Here is a 25,003-nt window from a genome sequence, read left to right on the forward strand (position 1 = left end):
AATGGGATTTGCTATCAAAAAACGTCAGCCACGGGTCTCCCCAGCCTAGCCCGCCCTGGGGTCTCGGTCCCCCACGCAGCCGGGGGTGTGCCACGGATGCTCCCGCCGCCGCACTTTAAGGAGGCCGCGGTCGGCCGGTTCGCGCCACTGCCGCCGCGAAGAGTTCGTCTCTGTTAGCCTCGCCGGCGGTCGGGAGCGAAAGGGCGCGTCCCCGCCGGGTGCCCCAGCAGAACAAAACGGAGCAGCGTCTTCGGCACTGCCGCCGCGTTTCTCTCAACCGTGGGATTCGCGGATGGCGCTGCTCCGACACCCGCAGCAGCTTCTCCGATGGGGGCTGAGGATTTGGGGGGGGGGGGGAGGGTGTCGGGGTAGCAGCGTGCGACCACCGCCTTGGGCCCGACTGTTGGGGCCGCTTCCCCTCCACCTCGCCGTGAGGCGGCCTTGCCCCGCTGAGGCGGGCGGGTAGAGATCGCAGTCTGGGCGGCCCCGGCTTGGTGGGGCCCGGCCGCTCCGCCCGGCGGGGAAGGGGTGCCCTGGGGGCGAAGCGAGCTGCCCGGAGGCCCCAGAGTGTCACTTCCCTGCCGGGATTTTTGTTGTGTCCCGTACTCCTCGGATGGACGGGCGATGGAGGGGCCGTGCGCACCGCTGGCGCTGCCATCTTGTTTGGGAGGGCCCTGCGGCTGTGGAAAGCTGGGATTGTTGAATTTAACCTATCTAGCTCAAGAAGCGTTTTATTTTACTCCTCCGGTTTAGAAGTGTGGAGCTGAATTTGCAAAAGGACGCAAGCCCCCGGGTACGGGGAGCTGGCGACAAGCATTTTGCTGCAGTGCAGAAGAACGGGTTGTGCAGGGAGCAGTGCTGGGGCTTGCCCCCCCGCCGCTCCTCCCAGTGCGGAGGCTTCGGCCCTGCCGTGTAGCAGGGGGCTCCTGTGGAATGCCCAGCCACAGCACTGCCTCCCTCACGGAGCAGTGCAGAGAGCCCGGGCTGGGCTGCTTGCCACCATGGGAACACGCTGTTTGGTTGCCTCTGGTGGGATTGCTTGCCATAGGCCAAACTGTTTCAGTGCTTCTGCAGCCAGCATCAACCACATAGAGAAAGTTTATCAGAAAAGTCGGCATGCGTGCGTTCTTGCACCCACCGCAGGCCTCGGCTTGGCAGGGAGCAGACATGGCCCTAGAAGCTGGGTTTGGTCATGCCGCAGTGCTCATATTTTACCAACCTTTAAATTCTTTCCTGGGCGTTTGACCAGTGCCATCTTGTGGCCTTGTGGGGTTTGGTTTTTTTTCATTCTTACCACGAAGTGCACTTGGGCACTTAATTTTTTGCACTTCTGTTCCACGGAAACCTTCTGTTGCCAGAGTAAGTAGAAGTGGGAGAGTCCGACATCACACGCCTGAAGATGTATAGCTCCTTTCTGGTAATGGAATCTGAATGTCACTTAATAAACCCAATTTAGCTAAAACTTAACACTGGCTCTGCCATCAGTAGTGTTCTTTCTCATTTGAAACCAATGCGTTTTCATTGTTTTATCTTGTTTCTTAGCAACAGCTTTCACTTAGCATCAAATAATTATTTCAGTCTTGCAACTAAACATGCAAAGCCGAAATATTTCATGTGCTTAGTACATTACTTTTCAAAAGAAAACTCTCCTTGTCTCTCAAGTCTTGTTTCCCTGAGAAAAGTTCTTGTTTCCTAATATATCTGATTTTGTGGCATTTACCATGATTTTTCTCCTTTCATTGTCACTTCTGAAAGAGGCTGTAAGCTTAAACTGCCAATTTTCTGCATGCATGAGGAAGTGTGTGCTCTGCAGATCCACGTGTCATAGAAAAACTGTTTAGAAATGGAGGACTTGATCTACTTTTCCTTCTGTTTATTGATGGTAGGAAGGAAAACTTTGTGCGATGTGGTATTGTCATGGAGACTACAATAAACATAGCTGTTGCTGCTACAGCTTGCTACTGTTTCTGAACAGCCTGCAGCTGCCTTCTGGCTCCAGTGAAGCTGTCAAATAAAAAAAAATAGCTACTTTGACTTTTTAGGAATCTGAAGCTCTCAGCATTTTCTTCCCTGAAGAGTTTAAAACCATTTGCAAGTGGCTGCAGCCTTGGTGCGTCAAAGTAATAGTATTTGAAGGCTCTTTTCTAAGCAGAACTCAGCTGGCAGTAAGCCGCAGTCATCTGTGAGAGTCAGCAGGTCCACCTCAGTGCCATGTTTCAATCACTTGACATGAAGTGGTTTTTCTTCCCTGCAGAGCGTAAGTGCTCTTGTTAACATCTACAGATTTGTTTGATTTTAAATATCTGATGGTTGGTTTGAAGCTTGTGTGCACCAAGAATGTTACCCTCAATGCTAGCAGTGCACAAAGTGACACAGAGGGAGGTGATGATGTTTGGGAGAAGAGGAGCACTTGTTCTCAATAAAATTATGAAAGCCTGTTGTTGAAGTTCATATTCTGGGCTGCTGTTCAGGTGGTTTGGGAATGAGGATTGTGCATGCTGGGTGACTTGTAGTCAGGTGTCAGATGCTCAGAAATTAACATCAAGTTGTCAGCAGGTTCTGTAACAAATGTTTAGCTGGTGGACTTTGCAGGGTGTTATGCTCACATCTGCTTGAGGATGTTTTTGCTGTTTGACATCAGTCATATGCCACGTATCATTTCAGCTTGTGTACATGGGAAGTGCCTTGGCCAAAGGTGACAAAGCACTGGGACTGCCCTGGCAGGATGAAATGCCCTCACTGCACTCTGCTAATATATGCATGGGGACGTCTTCCTTTTGCATGGTCATCTTTGAAGTGTGCTATTTCTAACCAAACCCTAGAGTTTTCTGTCTATGTGGGAAATTGCTCCCTTTCTGTGGAGAACCTAGGAAAAAACACCCAGCACAATGTGGATAAAATCGCTTGGGAGGTCTGCTAGACTTGGTGGGGTAGCAGATGGTATAATCTCGCTGTGCTTCTGCAAGTAGCCATCTTCTGAGGATATTTCAAGAACCAGCAGATTTAGGGTCCCTGGGGGGATGAAGGGGATGAGTGGTATGACCCCCATTACCACATTTTTCAAGTGCACGTTTCCAAGCATGAAATCTCGGCTGCAGTTTATTCCAGCTGTGGCACTATGTGGTGTGCAGAGGTTTTGAGCTGTGTTCCACTCTTGCCTCTACCTTGGTCTCTGCCTTCAGTCATCTCTCAGGGTCATTACCTTTCCTGATCTCAACAAGAATGTGTTTCCACTATCTGAAGAGCTTGTTGTATACGACAGCAGCAGTACTTTATCTTGCATTGCTTTCATTGAGCTGTTTCCAGTTTGCATTTTAGCTTTCTTGCATTGTTTTAAAAACAGGCACAATTGTTTGGGTTGTATGGGATGTGCCAGTGCACAACAAACCAAAATAAGGCATATTTATATTACTTCATGAGGATTATATGCAAAGATAGACAAACTGAAGTAAATTAGTATAGATTCACATGCTGGTATGACTTTGTGTTTAAATTTAAAGTACAATTTGCTATGTACTTGGAATCACTAACAGAAAAGCTGGAGCCTTCTCACTTACTGAAAGTTCTGCTAAATGTTTCCAAAAATTGTTTGCAGAGGTGACAGTGCGTGCAGACTTTGTGAAAGAACAGTACAAGCAGAGTTAAATTGAAGTACTGTATTGAGTCTAACAAAACAGTTCAAGCTGACCTTGGTCATGAGACAACAAAAAGTGTCTTAAGGAGAAATAATAATTATCAAAGAGTAAAGAATGGTTTAATTCAAAGGCTGTTTAACCTCTGATAGTTCTGACAAACATTAATAGAACCCTACCTTAATTCTGTTTGTAGATTGCCTCAACAAGGGGTACTTTCAAAATGTGGCTGGATATCATCAGCAGAGAGAATGGAGGAAGCATATATCTCAATAATTTTTATATAATAATTCAGTGGTAAATTGAAGTCACACAATTAAATCTTTGTAAATACTGAGAGTATAGACTAAAGATGGTTTAAGCATATTAATAAATTACCATGCTTTCCTTTGCCCAGCTCCCTGTATTCAGCTTAACACACCCAGGGGGGGAAGTAATTTTATGCAAAAGAAGTTTGTAAAAACCAACCCCAGGCAATGCTAAACTTATGTGAGAGCCTGAAAGAACAGCTCTGGGTCTTGGTCCCATGCTCGGTGACTTTGACCTGCTCAGTGGGTCAGATCAGGTCCCTCTTCAAGCAAGAATTCTATGTTGTGTGGCCTTTGCATAGAGAGCTGGAAGGTGACTTTTACCTTATGCATTTATAGCTTTCAGGTTGCAGAGGAGTGTTTGTAACTTGGGCATAATAGTATCTTGAAATTAATCTTTATTAATTAATATTTTAATTTGTGTGTATTCATGTGTAGCCGCAGTCATTGGGACAGTCTTACAAACCCTCAAATCCATAAAACCCAGTTGTCAGAATGTTTGGCTTCATGTGTAGTTCCCAGTTGTTTCAGACATAAAAATGATAGTGGTTCAAGAGGAGAAGAGCCTTTTTTCTAACTCTCTTTGGTCAGTCGAATGGTGTGTTTCAGAGATTTCAACAGGGTAAGCTGCTCCCCTGGGCTTGGTGGAGTCTTTGTTTTCTGTGTAGCCTCTGAAGGGCTGTTGGATGTGCTTTTGCTGTTGATAATCTCTTTTTCAACGGTAGATGGCAGTAGCCATTCATTTGTAAAACGGGAGAGTGGAACTCAGCGCATATTACAGGGTTTGATAATGCAAGTAAAATCATTCCTGGGTAGGAATGTAATTGAAGCTATTTGTAAAAACTTTTCCTATTTTTTGAGTACAGATAAACTGCCATTGAATAGAAAACTTTGTGATTTAAATAAATTTTTTTTTTTTTTAGAAGCCAGTTTAAAGCAAAAATTTTAAAAGATGCTATTTAAGTTTCCCAGGAAAGTACTATAATGAATTGTCATTCCTATGTGAAAAGGTTTTTCGAAATGCATTTTTCAAGTGATTAAGGAATGGTGGTTAGCATTAGATTTTCTTACTCCTTTTCAAGTTTGCTTAAAATGGTAGCATTTTCAGCTTATGTTTGGTTGAGAAACTAATTAACGCATACTTTACACAACGAGTTTTATTTCCTATCTATAAGCTTTAGGATTCAGCTTGACAAATATTTTTTCACCTTGACCGCTTGAAAATAGTGTCAGAGATCAGCATTTGAAGATCTTCGATTTCACTTTTGCCTCTAAAAATGCGTTGTATAATTTGAAACCAGATGTGCAAATGTCACCCATTCTAGTATTCAGCAGTGTGTTGTAGGAAAAATTGCTTTCCATGTTTCTCATTTATTAAAGAACTGATTGTTTGCTTTTGTGGGATATATACTTTGTTTCCCAAAAGTGAATTTGGGAGTTATGTGTGAGGAAGGTAATCATCTATAACAAAATTACAACAGAGTCACAAGACTTTTGGGAATTTTACAGCTGCAAACCAAAGTTCTTATGCATTATCATGGCATTCTGTTTTGCAGTGATAACAAGTTTAAAGGCTAGAATTTCTCTGTTTTTATTGAAAAGATAATCAGACTTTTGTACATTAATGATGGAATGTTGGCAGTTGTGATAATTTCATAGAAAATTTTTTAGTGCTGCAATTAGTATTTTAATAAGGTTGTTTCTTGTTACTGTGTTGGTATTATCTGAATTGTACAGTTGGACACTTCACTGTGCTCTATGGGGGACAAAAGGCAGAAAGGATAGAAACAGACTGAAACAAAGTGACGAAGGGGATTTGGTCCCAAGACTGCTGCTGACTCCAGATGTGCTATTCTGAGCTTCTTGTGTTCTTCATCTGTGAAATGGCAATAACGATATTGACCTCCTGTTGATGTTGTGGGTAAGCAGTGCTAAGCCATATCATCCCCTGCTCCTGTTGCTCTGGGCAATAGACCCATGGAGCTGTATTGTTTTTGGAGGGGCCAGGTTTTTCATACATAAAACTTGTCTTCTAGGTCGCAACTTTGGGGAAAATTTACCAAGTCCACATGCTTAAACCTTTTCTATCTGGTTCAGCCTCTGAGCCTCCTAAAGAGCAGAATTCCATCACTTCTTTCATCACTTTAATATTCCTTTAAACAACTGTATCATGGGATCTGTTGTACTTAGCTATAGTATGTCTGCCATATAGTCCATGTTTTTCATCACAGGAAGCAGCTTGAACTGCTTATAACACATGAAGTACACATTTGTCTTGTTTTAGAACAGCTTTATATCGTTCAGCTGGCTTTACAGCCTCTTCTGTGTCTAAAGATATCTATGTTTAAGTATAATCCTGAAGTTGTAATCTTCTGCATCTTTAGCCCACACTCTAGTTAGCATTTCATACTATGCTCCTCCAGGCAGCTTTGAACAACCTTAGCTTGTCAATTAAAGGGGAGCTGGCAAAACTTCTAATTTCTCTCCCTTTCCTTTTGCTCTTATCTCATATTCTCTAAGATACACGTCTTTATCTACACGTTTCCAAGAAGGTGTTCAATTAATAACCCAGACAAGTCAGAGCCAATAGGATCTTTTCATGTATTAATTTAACTCTTCCTTTCAAACAGAGTGCCAGTAAATCACTGTTTTCATGTTTTCTCTGTTTATTCTGCCTGGATTTTTTTTACTGAAGTTGCATGCTGTAGCCCTTTGATTCTGCTCCCAAGAGATTATTGGGGATTACAGTAGTGGCCTTACAGGTAATGGGGGGTTCTCACTGATGTGTTCAATAGCACTTCTGTATTAATGTTGTTTTTAGATTGGTTTTATTTATAGCAAAAAGTAAACCCACAGACTTGGCCCTAGCAGCTATAGAAATATTAGGTGTTTTTTTTTACTCAGCTTCTCATTTGTGTCTCTGTGTTTTTTTTCTGACAATGAGAAAGCTACAACACAGCTGATGAGTACAACAAAATTAATTTTATTGGAGGCTTGTTCAAAGGCAGAGGTTCATTTGTCTGTGCTAGTCATTTAGCAGTTACAGCGAGCAGTGTTTTTTCATTAGACATGAATGACTATGTTTAGTTTCCATCTGTGTTGGTCTTGCAGCAGGTTTAAACTTGTGATAACAGCTAAGTCGAATTGGTATTACAAAAATTCCTCTTGACTCTTGTTGACAGTTTAAATGCATCTGGTCCTGAGAAGAATCTACATTGCTGTTAATGCAAGCTGGAAGGTAGAGTAAACCACAGTCACTCCAAGCTAGGACTGGAGATGGGGAGACCCATCTCCACAGAACAGCAGGTTGTTTAGTGAACATGAAGTGAATGAATTTCACTGAGAAAATAGGTAACCAACTAGCTTAACCATGAAGTTCTGTACTGAAAAAAAATCTTTAAAACCTATTTCAGGGAGCCTTTTCTGTTTTGTTTATTAGAGGTAAAGATGATTTCTGTTTTTAATACCAAAATAGTATGATGAAATATTTTACAAATTTCTGTTTGTATGGCTTATAAATCAGTGTTCTGACTGCATTCAGAGAGCAGCAACTGTGAATCTGAAAATATCCAAATGGATGGGAAATCCTGGTAAATGACAAGTGGGCCTTTGCTCCTGATTTTCCTTGTGAAAGCACAAGAACTTTTCCGTGAGCAATTTGCCTGAACTAAAGGTATAGAATCTACATGTGATGTTATCTAGTACAGAAACTGTTATGCAGTACAGAAAAAAATTACCCATTAATCAGCTTTTCAGAATCCTCCATTTTTCTACCAAGTTGATTTATCATTCCCCAATCAAAGGATTTTCCATACTGATTTTTTTTTCTCTTGGGATTGCCATTTTTAATGTAGCAGACTTGTATCACCAGGACACAAAGTTGGTTTACATCCAGTGGGAATCATAAACACATGTGGACTAGACTAATAGTTAAATTGTTGATTCTGTGATTAATATTGACCATTGTTTTAGTTGTCAGTCTTTTTCATGGAAATCTTATAGGTATAAAGTCCAAGTTTAATATAGGGATACTGCAGTTCTGGAATATTTCCAGCATTTTGCTTCTATTTTCAAGTTTATCTCAGCAGTACCCCTGAAACAGGTGGCATGTAAAGCTGCAGATGACTTGCTTGCAAGCCTGCTGTGTCACAGGGCTTGGTTACAGCACGGTAATGTTAAACTCCTTCAAAATATAGTTCAGTGTTGTAATATAAGACAGTTCAAATCATGCTTTAAGTGTGTTTCTCAACTGTAAGTTCTGGCCAAGTGTTTCAGATAGTTCAGGAATACAGTTTAAAGAAAAAATCATTGCAAGAAGGAAGTATACTTAAAAAGGTGAGAACCTACCTTCTTGAAGCCAAGTCCTGCAACACATTTTTCCTTTTTTTTTTTGTTTTAGTGAGGGCTTCAAGTGTTCTCCATCTTAACATGTGTGCAAGGTAAAATGTGCCTTTTAAATGAGAACTTTGTAATAAATAAGAGGTACGTAAATTCATTGGTTGAAGACTTGAGAACCAGATTTGTAATTCAAAGGAGATGTAGTTGAACACTCATTGGTAGAAAGACAGGTATCAGGCTGTCTACAGATTCCTGAAGACCATGTACTGCTTGCCAAGGAAATACACATATTGACAGTGTTCCTTAAAGGCATGCTTCAAGGGCAAAATTAAAACATTTCCATAGGGTGTAGCCATCAGTCACCAGAAGGATGTTCTCATACAGCAAGTACAACACGGTATAGCTTTCCAGTGACCTTAACACACCAGCCAACATAGGAGCTGCTATAGTAATTACAGATTACATTAAGTATCAAGTAAAAGCCAACAGCCAGCTACTAGGCAAACCTTTTATGCTTTATTAAAATCATATCTTTCCCAGAAGATTCAAACTAACAAAATTGAATTCAATAATGCAATCAGTAAAAAGCAGGTTTAAAAAAAAAAATCTCATTTGTTGATAATGTCCCAGGAAATCCTGTATTTTATATAATGCCTAATATACATAAGTGTGGAAATAATCCCTCAGGTATATTAACGGTTTCAGTTGCACATTCTCTGAGACTGCCTTGAATTTTACATAGTTACATTTTATTAAGAAATAATTGTTAACGTAGCAAGTGTGCATTGCACTTAGAGTAAAGATTAAAGACTTTGGTTACCTAATATTTCATCAATTAAAATATAGACAATCTTAGAAAGTATGAAATTGGAGAGGTTGCTCTTACATATCAAGAAGCTACTTCTCCTTCCTGAGCAACTGACTGAGATTGTTACAGGCTCTGGAAAACAAAAAATAGGGGTTTGACATGATAAAGGAGGAAGGAAAAAACACTTTTTACCTAAGGAGACCAGAGTTCACTGCTAACACTTCTGATAAATCACTTATCACTGGATATATCATGTATTGGGTCACCTTAAAGGAGTCCTACTGGGTCTGACTTTCAGACCAAAAGTTTCTGAAAACTTGGCATTTTCAGGAATTGTCAGAATAAGATTTTTTTTCCCCTGTATTGTCCAAGGGAGTATGTTTTATTATATAGTAGAACCTGTGTTCCCTGCGTCTGAGAACTGACACCGTACAGCAGCTGCTTTGTGAGGTTATTTGTCAGTCTTTGAGTTTTAAAACAAGGTATATGCTATTCCCATGTATCATATGCAAAATTTAGAAAAAAAATTAATATTGAACAATATTCTACCACTAGGTTAGTGCTTTGTTTCTGTGAGCCTGAAGGGTCCAAGACCGGGCTGTAAAGCTGTCAGCAACTGAGTCGAGAATACACCAAACATCTAGAACATGGTTAAGAGCAGAATGTGGTGCAGATTCTCTGAGTAGGTGGTAAACCAGTTAAAAATAAATAAGGCCAGGTTGAATCAGTTTCGTGACGATGTGTTATACACACAGAACATCACAGTTGCAAAAATCTAGCTCTTCAATCATTAGCCGGTACAGTGGTACAAGAGCCTGGCCCCAGCCATGCCTAAATGGGGAATTCCAAGCTTATTTTTTCTTCAGTTCTCCCAAACAGATAAGAAATGTAGCAACTTTTGTGCATTAGGTCACAGCTCTTACCTAAAGGAAGAAGTGCTGCCTAGTCTGTTCCTATTGAAAAGCATGAAAATACTGCTTCCAGTAGGAGTTAACTCAGAGTTTGTCATTCTTAATTTAGGCAGTTTGTTAGCTATTCCAGATCCGGATGTAGTCTTAGTTACGGCTTTTGAATCAAAGTTGCCCTAATAAATTCTATTTTTATTATTCTTTTTTAAAAGTCAGATTGCTTATTTAAAAACCAAAGCGTTGGTTCCTATTTTTTTAAAAACAAACCCAAGTCTCTTCCCCCCTGACCTGAGTCTTTATTGTTTGCTATCTCAGAAAACTTGCCTGAAGCAGAAAATGGATCAGGGAGTAGCAGTACAGCAGGCCAAAGTCAGCCCCTGTGCCCATCTGGTGCAAGAGTTGGAGGTGTGCCTACTGAAACCAGGGCTGATTTGGTCCTCTATCTTCACTGTGTGAGTAGAGATTCTGTTTCAGTACTTCAGAGGCGCCCGAGAAAACTTTGTAATTGATGTTTTCCACTCATTTTCTTTCTCTGCTGGTTCTGTATTTTGGTTGAGTCATGTTTCCCCAGCTTTCAGATGTATGCTTGAATGCTGGAAAAACTCACTCTCGTGCATAATGAAAGAGGAGAAGTTACAGAGGAGGAATTTATTGGCTGGAGTCTCCATTCCTGCTCTATATCTTGCTCTACAAGCTCCCACAGCAAGTGAGCAGTAGAGCCAAGAATAGAACACCACTTCTCTGACACCCAGTCCAGTGCCTTAACCCCTGCCTCCCATGAGAAATTTTGTTTAGGTTTTCTGTACAGTGCAAAGATAAGATCACACTTTATTTTGGTGCATAAATTGATCTCTAGGGTGAATGAATAAGGTTGGGAAATAGCCAGAGAATAACACAATGTAAATAGTGAAACGTAAGGAGGTTATATATAGAACTCTATAGATTCTCAGACTGCTGTGTGTCTAGGTAGAATTGATTAAAAATTATGTGAAGTATTCAAGTTCTTTCCAGTTTGTTTTAAGCACACAAGATCTTCTTCAGAGAGAAAGCAGGATTTCTCTTGCTCAGCTGGGTTTTCTTTGAGAGCAGCCGATGAAAGTTCCTGCTATTCTACTCTAGCAGTACGTGCTTTGTTGGGATAATCGCAGGTGTTGTGTTGCCTGTTTGGGGACAGCAAATTAATTTGGAAAAAGATGGGAGTTAGCGTGGATTGACAGATGCATTCTAACTGCAAAGCATAGCTGTTATTACAGACTGAGTATAATAAGGCGAAGCATGTGTAAACTTAGCATGGGGATGTTAATATGAAACATTTAAATGCATCCAGTACTCACAATTGATAGAGTGATATCTGAAAGTGCTGACTCAGCACCCCTGACTTCTGAAACAGCCACACTTCTAAGTTTGGTTAAGCAAAGTAAATGCTCTCCAGAATACCCAGCTGCGCCAAACTGACAGGGTGACTCACGTTATCCTTTGGTTTGGTGTCCACCAAACTTTCCATGACAGGCGTGACTGCATTTGTGACTGCATTTGTGCTGTGTTAGCCAGTGCCTTTTCAGGATTTCTCCTGCAGACGGACTGAGTTTTGACAAATCAGGGAGTTAGCATCTTGTACTTAATTTCAGCCAACATAAGAACCTCTCTTTTCCTTTCCCAACATGTGAACAAGAAGCAAGTGCTAAGTGCCACAGGTGAAAGCTGTATTCCACCCCACTTTTAAAAGCATATAGGTTTAAATAGTAAATACTTGTGAAAGATTTATTTCCAAAATGTCTTCACACATCATGAACAAGTATGTATGTATATGCAGGGAATAGAGACTGCTGTGAAAGGCTGTCATGGTAGCTTTCTCTCTGTGTTCTGTAGCCATGCTCATTGCTTTAATGCAGCATTTGCAGTTCAAACTGCTGAAATGCATTGGAAAATAACCCTGTGTTATTTTAGGCACCTAGCAGTGAGGATGCACAAACAAGTTGCATGACCTTACAGCACCACTTCCACTCATGGCAAAATAAACCATTTGCCTTGCTCACTGGCTAGAAATGATTGGGAATTGTTCAGCAGTGCTTAATACTTGGAAACTCTATTTCTCACCACTGAAACATTTTGTGGGAACATGCCAGTTTCAGTGAAACTTCTGTAATAAAAAGTTTGTGTTCAGGCTAGAATGTAGAGGGATTGTGCTCTAACCCTAATCCGCCTGTCTGAGAAGGATTTAACCCCCAAAGTCTTCACATTCCAGGAGAGCCCTGGTTATGGCTTATGATGTTGTTAGACTTTTCCTGTGCTTTTGTAAAAACAAACAACAAACCCCAAACAACAAACAAATCCTACTTCTAAGTTCATCTTGTTGCAATTGGGAAGGCTTTTGAAACTTTGAAATTATTTCTGGGATGGGAAAAATTCTTTCTCTTCTCTTTCAACTTTGCACCTCACCAGTCCATCATGAACTTTGCATCTGAGATTTTCCTCTTGATGAATGAGCTCTCAGCCATAAAGACTGCTGTGAGCTAGACTCAAGGACTTTCCTGAAAAATAAAAACCAAAAGGCTAAACCACAGTTACCTTAGGAAATGTGAGAAAGGAGAAAAATGATATCTTTGCTCTCCTGCCTCTGCTTTAGGGTTTTGTGTTCATTCTTCAGCCAGTCTCCTACTTCAGGTGCTGACTGCTCTTTCTCAGACATGAGATGGGGTAGAGCATCACTGTGTTATCAGGGAGGGTCTTCTGGATTCAGAGCTGCCCTGGGCTGTGGCATCGCGAGGCACTGGCAGGCTCTGATGGCTCTGCTGTAACCGATCCCTTTATGGATGCTGTGTCTGCCGCACTAAGGGAAACTGCAGATTGACTTAGTTTGTCACCTTAATGGGCTTTTTTGGTTACTACAGTTAGAAATGCCAGCTACGGTGTAAAATAAACAAATGAAAATTTCATCTGTTCTTTCTGGAGCCTGATGTCTATTGTTATTTAATGCTTGCTGCAGTTGTGGCTGTAATTTGTTTGGTTTGCTTTGGTCATTATCTTTGTAACAACTGAAAGAGCTGAATTTTGACTTCAGATAACTGTGAGATGACTACTGTTTGTACTCTGCCTTCTTCCAGGCAGCAGATATCAAAAGGCTGCTCCTCTAGGCTGCATTGCTGTCAGAGAACTTGTGGTGATAAGTTTACATGGTGATGTATCAAAGTGAAAAAATAAATCTTACAAATCACTACTCAGTATGCGCATCTTCCTCTGGGAAGATGCTGGGGGGGGGGGAATGGTTGAACATCTGTTTAGTGTGCTATTAGACTGTGCATATATTCTGGTGATGAGTGCAGAATGAAAGAAACAATATAGAAAAGCAAACAGGAATATTTCAGAAAGTTTTACAACAATGTTTTGGAAAAGGACTGTTTGGTAGTCAAAGTATCATGACACTGTGCTTGATGGCTCTTGTCTAGAACCTCAGGGCTTTAATATATGTTGTGTTTAAGTGTGATTGAAATTTTTGGGTTTCCATATCTAGCAGAAAGTTCTAAGCAATGGTATCTGTACTTGCGTTCTGAGCAGAAGTCTCAACATAAAAAAAAACAAGGGAGTAATTCCTATCTGATGTGGAAGAAATTGAACACACTCGACTTCTGTCAGCTGTAAGTGCTGTCTGTAGATGCCCTGTATTGATGAAAGGTGTTGGATGATATGCACTTTCATAGAAGGCTCCACAAATTGAAATAGCAGTGCTCTAACAGATTCTTCCTTCTAAAGTCGCTTAGCAATAGCTATCAAATCAGCTACTAATACAGTTATATAAAATGTGTCCGTGCATTCCCTCTTTAATACTAATGGATCCTGTGCAAAAAGTAATTTGAAAATACCTTCCAAAGGGAGCAAATGTGGTTTGTTCTCAGCCAAGGTGGAAGCCTTAAACAGAGCTCCCAGTGAAGGACTGCAAGAGAGCAGGATACTTGCTGGGCACTGGAGGGCAAAAGCAGCAAAAAGAAATTTCAGGCTTTTTTTTTGTGGGTACCTCAAATTTGCTTCTGACAAACTTTTAATTTCACTTTTTATTTTAAGAAATTGAAAGCATTTTTCATTTCTACATAGTTTTTACTGTGTCTTTGAACTGTGAACCTTATCGTTATGATTCAGCAGGGACTGGAGGATGGGGGTTTTTGGCTTGGTGCAATAAACATGCTCTAACTAGCCATTACTTTTGGTTCCCTGCTCTCATAACTCTTGTTCTTTATGTGATGCTATTTGCATCTCAGCTACAGCAGGCATCAAATAAGATGTTTAATTAAAAATGTTGACGGAGATCCAATTTAGGATCAAAGATGACATGCTATCAGAGATCCAGAACCTTGATACCACAATAATGGGTACCTTAGAAACAGTCAGATGGGTTAGATTAGATAGTAATTTATTATAGCTTGTTTCCTTTTTCTTAGTACTCATTCCAGAGACCGTAACCTGATGGAAGTTTTAAGAAGAAACAGTAATTTTAAAAGTGAAAAGTAAAAGGCTTTCAGTTTAAACAAAACTGATCAAAAAATGATGGAAAGAAGAAAATGAGACCTTTAGAATATATATAATCAAAAGCACAATAAACATTGACTGGGAGTGTAATCCTGAATGCTAACATAAATTTGTTCGTTGTAACAAACATTTAGTCTAATTTGATCTTTGAATGTATTACTGCCAGAAACAGTAGAATTTACAGGCACTAATGTGTTGGTTACTCTTAAAATCCTGCTGTAACTATTGATGCTGATGGTGTCTCCCACTGAAAAGACCATTTTAATTATCACTGTTATCCATCTCAGTGAAGTCTTTGCGTGTGTATTATTTACAGATCATGTTTTAAACTACTAAATAAGTTGTGCACTGAGACGGGAACAAGAGATAAAATTATGCTACATTGCCAGCAGAGCACGACAATAGGGCGTGAATTTGAGCTCTTGTGAGTTAAGAGCTTGTGATACAGCTCTCCCAAAAAAGCAGAGGCCGAGTTAGTTTGCTACATGGCAGTGTGTCTGCACAGGTACAGCTCCCATCTCACAGGATATTAATGACCTCCGAAAAGATGTGAGAACCCTCCACTTCTAATGTAGCCTGTGGCAGTTAATGGAACCATTAAGTAGTAGATAGGTAGTTAATAAGCTTATGTAAGCGATGTGGTTTTACCTGTTTACTTTTGTTTTACTTCTGAATGACTTTGATTTTAGATGAAGTAATCTGAATGGCTGTTTGGTGGACAACAGTATTTTTTTTTTTTTTTTATTCTTTCACACTTAGAAATTATTCTAACAGCTCTTCCGGCTGATAAATCATAACTAGGTTGGTTTCTAATGCATTTGAGCTACCAGCCAGTATGTGCAGAATGTTATCAGTTTTCATGTGCTACAGATAGGGGAGGTGGAAAAGTGGTTTTAAAATGGTGTTGAGCTACTGCAAAGATTTTCCACTTGCTTCTCAGCCATTGCTGTTGTGCAATCTCAGGGCTATTGCACTCAAGTGGTAGAGGGTACACTCTGCCAGGAGGGACACTCTGCAAAGCTTCCTTTGACACCGATGGAACCCAAAAAGCTCTGAAATGGGCAAAGTGCTGTTATTCCCCCAGACTGACAAAGGAGCATAACCGCGGCTCCCAGCCATCTTTCGCCAAAAAGACTTTAAATGACTTTCTATTTTTTTTCCTTCTTACCCCAAAGTGGCTTTGGAAACACGTCAGGAATGCAAATAAATGTATAAAAGAGTCAGTCTAATCGGGTGTACAGTTCTCAGAACTTCATTACTCTTCATTATCTGAAAAACTGCAAATAAGAAAGCGAACGCCAGCAGGGCAGAGATGCATTGTCACATTGCGAATTTTGTGTTAGGAGAGATATTTGTGAATGCTAACAGAAAGCCTAGGATCCAAAATTCGGTGTGTGGGTTCATTCTTGTGAATGGATGCTATTTTTAGAAACGAACTAAATTGAAAAATCCTTATTTTCCATGCAAATGGACATCTTGTTTAAATTCAGAGGAAAAAAAACCTTGGGGTTAAGTGTAAGACCCACAACTCAATTTGCATGTTGGGGAATTCAGACTGTAACAGAAGCTTTGTCATGTTAAGGTGAGGTCTTTCCTGTGGCTGTTCAAGTGGGCTCTAAAGACTTTTTAACATGTAGCAGGATATTAAGGGGAGAAGGTCTGACTTACATCCCTTTTTTTCAGACCCACTTCTGCAGGTTTCAGCACACTTTCCGTGCCTCGCCCGCGGGATGTTGCTGAGGGCGGGATAGGTGCCCAATTGCCTACACACGATTTCATCAGGAAAGGTATATGATTTATTGCCCTGTAAAGGGTTTTGACATGAAGCCTGTGAAAAGCACTATATAAATGCCAATACAATATAAAACATCACACAAATACTTTACTCATTAATTCTGACCCTGTGCTTTTGTATTGGAGAGAAATGGGAGTGAAATATGAATGTGCTCCTTATGCTGTAAAGGGAAAAATGGGTTTGTGGATTTGATAAAGGCTGATGTGTTAACCTGCCTTTGCGGTTCCTTTAAAGACAAGCAGCAAGAAAGCAAGAAGCCCATTCTCTGCCCGGCTGTGAATGGAAGTAAGTAAAGCACCAACAAAGGGAAAATCCACATTTGTCCATCCTAACAGTCCTTGGTCACAATACTGCTCTCATGACACAAGCAGATGATTTCAGTTCTTTCTTAAAATTTCATCTATTTCAGCACTGCTAGTGGAAGCCTTTCTGCCATTGCCCCATTACATACCACCTCCTTCCCCTTCTTTAAACAGCTTAATAACCACCCCAGCCTCCATGGCATTGAACAGGCCTGTTTCAGCCTGTGACTTTAGTGAAAGAAAACATCCTTCATGTGTTACTGACCCGGCCGAGCTGAGCACAGCTCATTCACATTGTGCTGCCCACAGGGAACAGTGGCTCCTCAAAGCCCATGTCTCACCAGTCCTTCCTTCTGGGAAGCCACTGGGTTTTGCCAAAAAGGAAGGGGAACATCATGGCAGAATCCAGAAAGCCCCATTTCACCTTCTGCAAGGATTTTTTAGCCTTTCCCTGCTCACTTTGTGTAATGGGAGACAGCCTGACCGGCAGGAATCACAACACCCTTGAGTCTAATCAACCAAGGTTTTCTCTCACCAGCTGATCCACCGGCGTGGTGTGGCTTCAGTTCTTTTCATACATCACCTTTAACTATTGCTGAGTACTGAGTAAAATTTACTGCATTCCTTCATTTGGATTTCAGGCTGCTCTTCAAATTCCTCCCCCCTTATGTGTTTCTCTGTGATTTTGATTGTTTCTATTTTTGGTTTTAATAGGCTCTTCACTTTCTGCTGATCTCTGCTGACATTTTTCCCTTTTCATTTGCAGTACTATTAATTCCCCTCTTCAATGTTTTTTGTCTACATTCAGCACATATTTGGTTTTCTCTAATGGCCTGTAATTACTCCCCCCCCCCCCCCCTTTAATTTTTTCAATTACTTGTCCACTGATTCTCCTTTAAGAGCAAGACATAGTGGGGGTAGCCTCTTGAGGATGTGACTTTTTTGGCCAGAGCTGGGGTTGTGGGTATCAGTTGTACCTCTCTTTGGTCAATCCTCGACAAGTGTTTTGGTTGCAGTTGGTTGATTTGCAGGACCTGCGTGCTTGGTGATGGTCCTGCACTGCCATTGTCTAGTGGGAACAGAGGCCATGGCAAACCAAGCTGGCTGTGGGACCTCAAACCAGAGACCTCCAGCTCTTGGCTGTGGTGGAGCTTCTCTCTGTTGCAGGTAGGGAACGGAGGAATGCCAAGACCGAGGGACCAGGGCAAAGGAGGCCAGAACATCTGCAGTGAGGTAGAAAAGCAGATTCAGCTCTCTGACGTCCCTGTTTGTCAAACCAACCTCCACCCTGGTCTTCCAATATAGCCTCTAGCCTGGTAATTCCTCCCAGTTTTTGTTTCAGTCTCATTGTGGTGGAAATCCAAGTCCTTCCTACAGGCACCAACAAGATCTACTTCATAGCTGGCATCCCATACCGTTTTCAGGGGGAAATGCTTCCAATGGAGTATTTTGCAGGTCTTACTGGTATTCTCTTTGTGGCTCTCAAACCTATGGATGCATCTAATTCTTCCTAGCACTTGTGTTTTCAGTGGTACCTTCACCAGGGATAGGATAGTTCCAGGCCTGTGGAAAGTTGGAGCCAGCTTTGCTTCGGGAGGGTGTCTGTACGAGGCCACAGACGTGTGTCCCACGAAATCCCACTGTGGGCTAATTTTATTCCTGGCTCCTGACAGCTCCCGGTGTGGGGCGTTCACCCGCGCTCTCACCCTGGACCGGCCCACATGCTGTAGTGTCCCGTCGCTGCCACGAGGGGGCGCCGCAGACCGCAGGGCGCGCGCGCAGGGGTCGGGGCGAGCCTCAGCCTTGGCGGCGGCTGCAACCGCGCGGCTCCGCCAGGCATCACGGCTCTTGTCGCAGGCAAAGCCGGCCTCCGCGGGCGCGCAGTCGTTCGCTGCGGATTTCTCTCCAAAGATGGGTCGAGTAGCGTTACTGGGTTAAAGGGGGCGGGGGGGAGCGGGGGGGGTAACATTTGCTCCCTCACCTCTGAAGTCGTTTAAAGGCACCGGCACGGGACGCAAACGAAGGCTTTGTGCAGGCGTGTGCGTGAAGCACCGTGCAAAAGAAACACACCCCCCCCCCCCCTTCCCCCCAGCCAAACCCCAAGTGGTCAAACCAGGTTTGTTAAGGAATCCGGTAAGTTATAGGAAGCAAAATTAAATGTCTGGTGCTTACACGACGGCATGTTTTACAAGGGAGAAGGAAACTGTGCAGAAAATGCATGGGCTTTTATTATTGGTTTTCATTGCCTGTATTGTGGTGGATGCTTTATGCTACGGAGAGCAAGTTTAATTGAACCAGATCGCTGATTTCATATAGCAGGGGGCATGAGGTGGGGGGGTTTGTTTTGTTTTCGGAGTTAACCGTTTCGGGGACTAGAGGCAGGCAGGACAGAGCTCCGCAGCCTCCAAGTTTCGAGCCAGCAAATAAAAACACATTACATAAACCCAAACACTGAGTCCGGTTATTAAAGCCTCAGTCTCTCTATTATTTTCCCTTGTACTTGGTGCCTTTTTTCTTTCTCTTTTTTTTTTTTCTTTAATCACATCTGTCGTTCCCAGCCTTTCCCAGGAGTGCTGAGCAAAGCGACAGCTTCCATGTGACCACCTAGCGCAGGAGGAATTTTCTGCTGGGAAACTTGGGAGCAGTTTTCTCCTTTCCTTTCCTTTCGAGAGCTCGGAAAAGAAAATATGCATCTTCCCTGTCATTAAAGTCTCTGCATTTGTCCTCAGACTTCTCGGGTTTATCCAAACTTTCATGCTTGTGTGTGTATCGCCCCCGCCCCCCTTTCCGTGCATTTGTAAAGTAGCCCCATCTAGCAATGATAAATATCCCTGTTGATCACTTGATTGATTACCTCTCGGAAAGGTCACGCGGGCTTGCAGTAATTTCCTTTTGCCTAAGGCTCCCTTTTCACTTTTACTCCCGCACGACAGCTCCGAGTATACAGGATCTTTATTTTTTGATTTTTAACCCCTAAAGAGCTCCCCGAAAACAATGCGTTGGTGAGAAGCGGGAGGGGAATCAGCCGGCGGGGCCGCGCTGCCCCAGCCCTCACCGCGCTCTCGGGGCGGGTCGGGGAGGCAGAGCCGCCCTCCCCTGCTCTCCCGCGGGCTCAGAATTCGGATTTAAACAACCAGACAAGCTATTAATTTACCCATGCTACCCAGGGTCCTGAACCCAATTAATTTCTAATAATTACAGCCCAAGGGGGCTGGAGAGATCCCTCTGCCTCCTTCCAGCCTCGCCACTCCGCGGCACCGAGGTCAGCATATCATAATAAAGTGTATATTTGGAGAGTGATCAGCAGAACAGTGAGTTATTGCAGTGAATGAAAATTGTTTCCATTTTGGCTAATTGAGCCCGTGGCTGAAAGCTGGAGTTCTGAGACTAAATAAAGAGAACTGTTTCATTTCGAGGGGGACTGGGAATCCCTGCCTGGCTTTTTGGTCACCCAGCAAGGAGCTTAATTTCTTAACAGTGAACCTGAAATCAAGCGTTGGGTAAACAGTATTAATAATTGCATTACAATGATTAAATTAATCTTACTGGTAGCTAGGAGAATATAGATTGAGGTTGAATAGCACGATGTAAAGTTCACTGCACAAAGACAATAGCACAACAAATACCTCGATGAAGAATTCCAACTTTTCTCCAAGTAGGCTGCTGGGCTCATTCGATTATAATGTAAGGAAGGGAAAATTTCCTGTTACGGGGAATGCACTGAAACCTGTGTGTGAAGGGGGGGCGTTTTGTCTCCCAGCCTATGTTAGAAGTAGGTTTAATTCCGCCCCTCCGTCCAGAAAAGGAAAACAAAACAAACGAACAACAACAAAAAAAAAAACCACAACGAAGCAAACCCCCAGATTTAAATATTTCTTTCGGGCCGCGGATGTGCTGCGGGCGCGCCCGCAGCCCCGCAGCCCCACAGCCCCGCGGCCGGCCGTGTCCCGCCCGGGAGGCAGCGGGGGTCGCCGGCGTAGAGGAGCCTCCCCGCTCAAACGAAACGGATATCCTGGGATGCTCCGGGGACCTTTCGCGCAGGGGGGAGAGCCGGCGGGGCGGCGGCACCTGCCGGGCTCCCGGGGCGGGCGGGCAGGTGGCCGTGACGGGCGGGCGCCGCCGGGGTCAGTGCTGCCCGCCCGGGAAACCCGTATCTGCGAGCCCGGCCCGGCAGCGGGGTTCCCACGCGTGTTCCCCGCCGCGCCGGTCGCGGCTGCCCACGGGGGGAGGACTCGCACCTCTGCCCGGGCGGCGGCTTTGTCGAGGTCTCCGTTTAAACCGGGGAGCGGGGGGAGTTTTGCCCAGTTCACGGTTGTTTTCTGTTCTCCCCCAAAGCGAACCGGCGCCGCGGGTTAACGAGGAGGGGTGATTTGGGGACACCCCGATGCAGCCCCGCAAGGAGAGAGACGCTGCCAGCGAGCAAGGGCTGGGGTCTGTAGTGCCCGTTCCCCGAGGGCAGCTCCGGCCCTGCGTCCGCCCGGGACAGCCCCTGCTGCGCACCCTGAGGGGTGCGGACGGTCTGCGGCCGGGGGAGGCCCAGCTCCACGCGTGTGCAAGGCCGCGCAGCGCCCTGCCAGCCTGCCCCTCCTGCTCGGGGGGGGGTGTGTGGGGGGTGAGGTGTACCCCTGCCCGGCGGCGGGGGGCTGCGGGGTGGGCGCGGGGCAGCTGCTGGGCCTCGAAAAAAATAAGAAACCCAATTTGCAACTGAAACATAACGATGGGGATCAAGGACGGCTCCGCAGAGCCGGTTCAAGTGCTTGCGCCTGTCTGCCGGGCGATGGGGGAGCAGCCGGCAGCCGCCGTGCCCCCGCTTCACCCCTCCAGTGCGGGGACTGTCACCGGTGGGGTGCGGGGGAGGCTGGGCGAGGGGGGGCGCCGCGGGCTGCCCCGATCAGCAGCACCGGCAGCCGGGGGGGAGTGTTTGTTGGGGTGGGGAGTGTGAAGGGGGAAGGGGCGATGCTGAGGATTTTATTAAAACAAAAAGTTGAGCAGCGTGTATGTACTGGCGCAGCCCCGAGTCTGAAAGATTGTAATTTTCTTTTATGGTGTCTGGCAGGATTTGCAACAGATATTAATGGGAACATAAATAGCGCATGGAAGGTATTGAACAAAACTGTTTAATGCAAGGAGGTTGTACCAGAGGAAAATCTATATGTAGTTTGGATTGATTCATATCTCGGACACAGCCATCCCCTAAAGGAGCTCCCAATTTCTTCGCGCTCCCTCTTTGATTTGCAAACCCTGTAATTAAAACAGATTAGAGCTGTGGGTTCACTGTTTTAAAAGCGCCTTTTTTCTTTCTTCTGCCTAAATGGTGACGGCTGAAAGGAGTTCAAGGTGAGGAAAAAGTGTGTGCACTGGGCAAGGGGGCATACGTAGTAAAACATGTCAGTAAGTTGTGTCTCTCGCTATATACGGAGAGACCTACGCTAATTGCGGCAGGGTGAGAATAAACCATTTAAACGTTGCGAAGACGCCAGGAGAACGTTAAGGTCACACACACACATACATATATGTATGTAAAAGTAAAAAAAAAAAACAATGCAGGAAAAGCTAAAAAAGAAGAAAAAGGTAAAAAAAGAGCAAAAGATAAAGAAAAAAGAAAAGATAAAAATAAGAAAATAATTAAAAGTATTTAAAAAGAAGTAAAAATAAAAAGTAAAAAAATATAAAAAAGGATTAAACCAAAGTAAAAAATAGAAAAGAGAAAAAGGTAAAAGAGTAAAAAATGGAAAAAGTAGGAAAAAAAAAAAAAGGAAAAATAAGGTAAAGGAGAAAGGTAAACCACAGGCGGAAGAGGTGAAGGAGAGGTGTCCCTCCTCGCCCCCCAGCCCCTGCCCCGCTGTGTCCGGCTGCGCAGGCAGCGCAGCGGCAGCCCCTGGGCCCCTGCCCGCCCGTCCCGGCCCGGCCCGGCCCGTCCCGGGCCCGCTGTCGGGTCTCCCCCGGCGGTGATGGATCGCTGCAAACTTTTTTTTGGCGGCGCTGAAATGTTGAAGAGCGGGGGGGAGCCGCCCGTGCGCATGTGCGAAGGTGTCCGAACTGACAATGCTGGAGAGATAGCGAGCCGGGATTGAGAGAAAGGGAGAGTGTGTGTGCGGGAGAGGGAGAGGAGAGCGGGAGAGGGGAGCGAAAACGGAGGAAAAGCTCCGGGAGGAGAAAAAAAAATAAAGCCCCCCCCCAACCGCACGCCAGCATCGGCCGCGGGACGGGCAGCATGCGATCCAAGGGCCGGGCGAGGAAGCTGGCCGCAAGTAGGTGCAATACCCCTTTCTCTTGGCTTTTCACCCTCCCTCTCTGCCATGTTGCACAGACATGTCTGATGCGGCGCTGAGCTCGCAGACAACCTGCAGCATCCCCCCTTCCCCACTGCCTGGCCCGGCCCGGCCCGGCCCGGCTCGGCTCGGCTCGGCTCGGCTCGGCGGGGACCGGGAGGGGGCAGCCGGGGTGGGGGCGGCGGGCGGCCAGCGGGAGGTGGGGAAGGAGTTGAGGAGAAGTTCAGTGGCGAGCGCTGGAAGTTGCTGCCGCTGCCGGGGGCTGGAGTGTGTGGGGGGGGTGGTCGGGAAAAGGGGGCTGCGAGTGGCTCCGGGCCCTATAGTGGGCGCTGTCGGCTGTCGGCAGGACTGGGGTGGGTGGGTGCGTGAGCGTGAGTGTGTGTGCGTGTGCGCGGAGGGGCAGCGGCAGCCCGCGGGGCAGGCGGCGAGCCCCGGGCGCAGGTAGCCGATGCGGAGCTACCGGAGACACCACCCCGGCCGCGTGCTTGTGCCAAAATCCACCCCCAAACCGCGCGTGGGAGCGGGCCGTGCGTGGGAGCGGGGCGGGGGGCACCACGCGTGGCCGGGGATGCCCTCCTCGGGAGGGGGGGGCAGGGGGGACTGTCGGAGCGGCTCGCAGCACGCTGGGGTCCCCGCTCTGAGGCGAGGTAAATGCTGTCATTTCAGGCGCTTTTCCAGCACTTTTTATACAGTTTGGCCGCCCGAAGGTCTGTGCTCCGCGAGGCGGGGGCTCGGCCGTCCACACGCAAAGTCCGACTGATTTAATTATTATTATGCTTCCCCATCTGTTTCCCCTTTATGATGGGGAGCTTTGCTTTTAACTGCAGCACTCTTGGGGCTTATATTGTTATTTTCCTTTTTTTTTTTGGTATATATATATATATATATTTTTAAAAGGGAATCAGCAACAAAACTTCGCCAGCTTTCGCGTCCTATTTTAAAAGCAGCTGATGTCTTTATTTTCTTTGACACATCTGGGCAAGTTTCATTTGATATCCATGGCGATGGCAATTCACATTCCCGAGTGAAAAAAAAAATGTAGGCAGGCGGAAAAAATAAAAACAACCCCCCCCCCCCCCCAAAAAAGGTCAGATGAAATGTTGCATAAGTTGCGTGAGGTAAAAAGCAGATACTTATTTACTCTTTATTTGTGAAGGGGAAAAAACGTAGAGGAGCCTGGAAAAGGGGAAGCGAAAGATGTCTCCGGATCATCATCAGCTTTTCTGTGAACCTCAACAATAACAGCAGCAACCTGCATTTGATGAGGGGATTTTAAAGCGGATAATCCAGCGCCCACAATTTAAAACCAAATATATTGTTAGATCTCCAGGTTGCCAGCCCTTCTTTGGAGGTAATTACGGGGAAAAAACTAGTAATTCTCACATCCCCGACAAAATCCGTCAGGTTTCTTTGCCTCTGCCTTGCTTTTCTCGCTGTGCAGCGATGCAGGGCTACTCCTGCTCCTGTTCCCGCTCCTGATCCCGCTCCAGCTGCTGCTCCTCCTCCGCGGGCGAGATCCCACCGTCTGCAAAGTTTCTGCTCTGGGCTCTTGGTGCAGCAGCAGCACTTCCACCCCCCCACCCCCCCCGTCCCAGACAGATGCGTTACATTAAATAATCCTTCGGTTACAATCCGCTCATAAAGGAAATCATATTTAAAAAGCCGGGATATTTTTTTCTCCTGTGTGATTCTTTCCCCCCCCCGAAGAGCGTCTCACTTCCACGGCAAGTGGAAGGAGGGTTGGAGGCGATCCCTGTAATTTAGTTGTTCGAGAGGAAAAGTTTTTAGCTTTTCAGTTCTTTCTGGCTGGGTTGGGAATAGAAAAGAGTTCGTAGCCTTCACCCTCCTCCGTGGAGAGCAGGGTAGGTCGGGACCAAGCGCGCTTCTCGTGTAATTTCGCTTTTACTGCTTCGTGCGTGAAACAAAAATCGTCCCGATGGCGCGGCTGTCGCTGATACGCGGGGAAGGTTTTTTACTCTTCATTGAGGGAGAATCCCTGAAGCGTGCATGTTCTTGACCTCAGTGTAAAATTGATAAAAAACAATTTGGAGGCTTTGCCCCCCCCCCCCCCCCAAAGAAAAAAATAAAAAGAAAAAATAAAAATAATAGAAGAAGAAAC

General features: G+C 44.7%; 1 protein-coding gene and 1 long non-coding RNA gene across 8 annotated transcripts in view; both read left to right on the forward strand.

Annotated features, from left to right (window-relative positions):
* Positions 1-1,305: 1,305 nt before the first annotated feature.
* Positions 1,306-13,986, forward strand: LOC130600355 (uncharacterized). Of its 2 annotated transcripts, XR_008972440.1 has the most exons (4): positions 1,306-2,257; positions 10,310-10,446; positions 13,099-13,170; positions 13,550-13,986. It is a non-coding gene; the product is annotated as an uncharacterized LOC130600355 (long non-coding RNA). The 2 variants fall into 2 exon arrangements; XR_008972439.1 differs by having other exon boundaries at positions 13,099-13,986.
* Positions 13,987-22,667: 8,681 nt separating this feature from the next.
* Positions 22,668-25,003, forward strand: part of MECOM (MDS1 and EVI1 complex locus) — a 341,624-nt gene continuing 339,288 nt past the window's right edge. For 2 of the 6 annotated variants that reach the window (XM_057411604.1, XM_057411603.1), the window contains exon 1: positions 22,670-22,863. In XM_057411604.1, the coding sequence (XP_057267587.1) occupies positions 22,827-22,863 (37 nt within the window). In that variant the 5' untranslated portion in view covers positions 22,670-22,826. Of the gene's footprint in view, positions 22,864-25,003 lie in introns of all 6 variants that reach the window. The other 4 variants (XM_057411602.1, XM_057411606.1, XM_057411609.1 and 1 more) reach the window with 4 other exon arrangements.

The sequence above is a fragment of the Pezoporus wallicus genome, unplaced genomic scaffold (assembly GCF_028554395.1).
Source record: "Pezoporus wallicus isolate ANWC-B61680 ecotype Strahan unplaced genomic scaffold, APGP_CSIRO_Pwel_v1 contig_6899, whole genome shotgun sequence".
Taxonomy (NCBI): Eukaryota; Metazoa; Chordata; class Aves; order Psittaciformes; family Psittacidae; genus Pezoporus; species Pezoporus wallicus.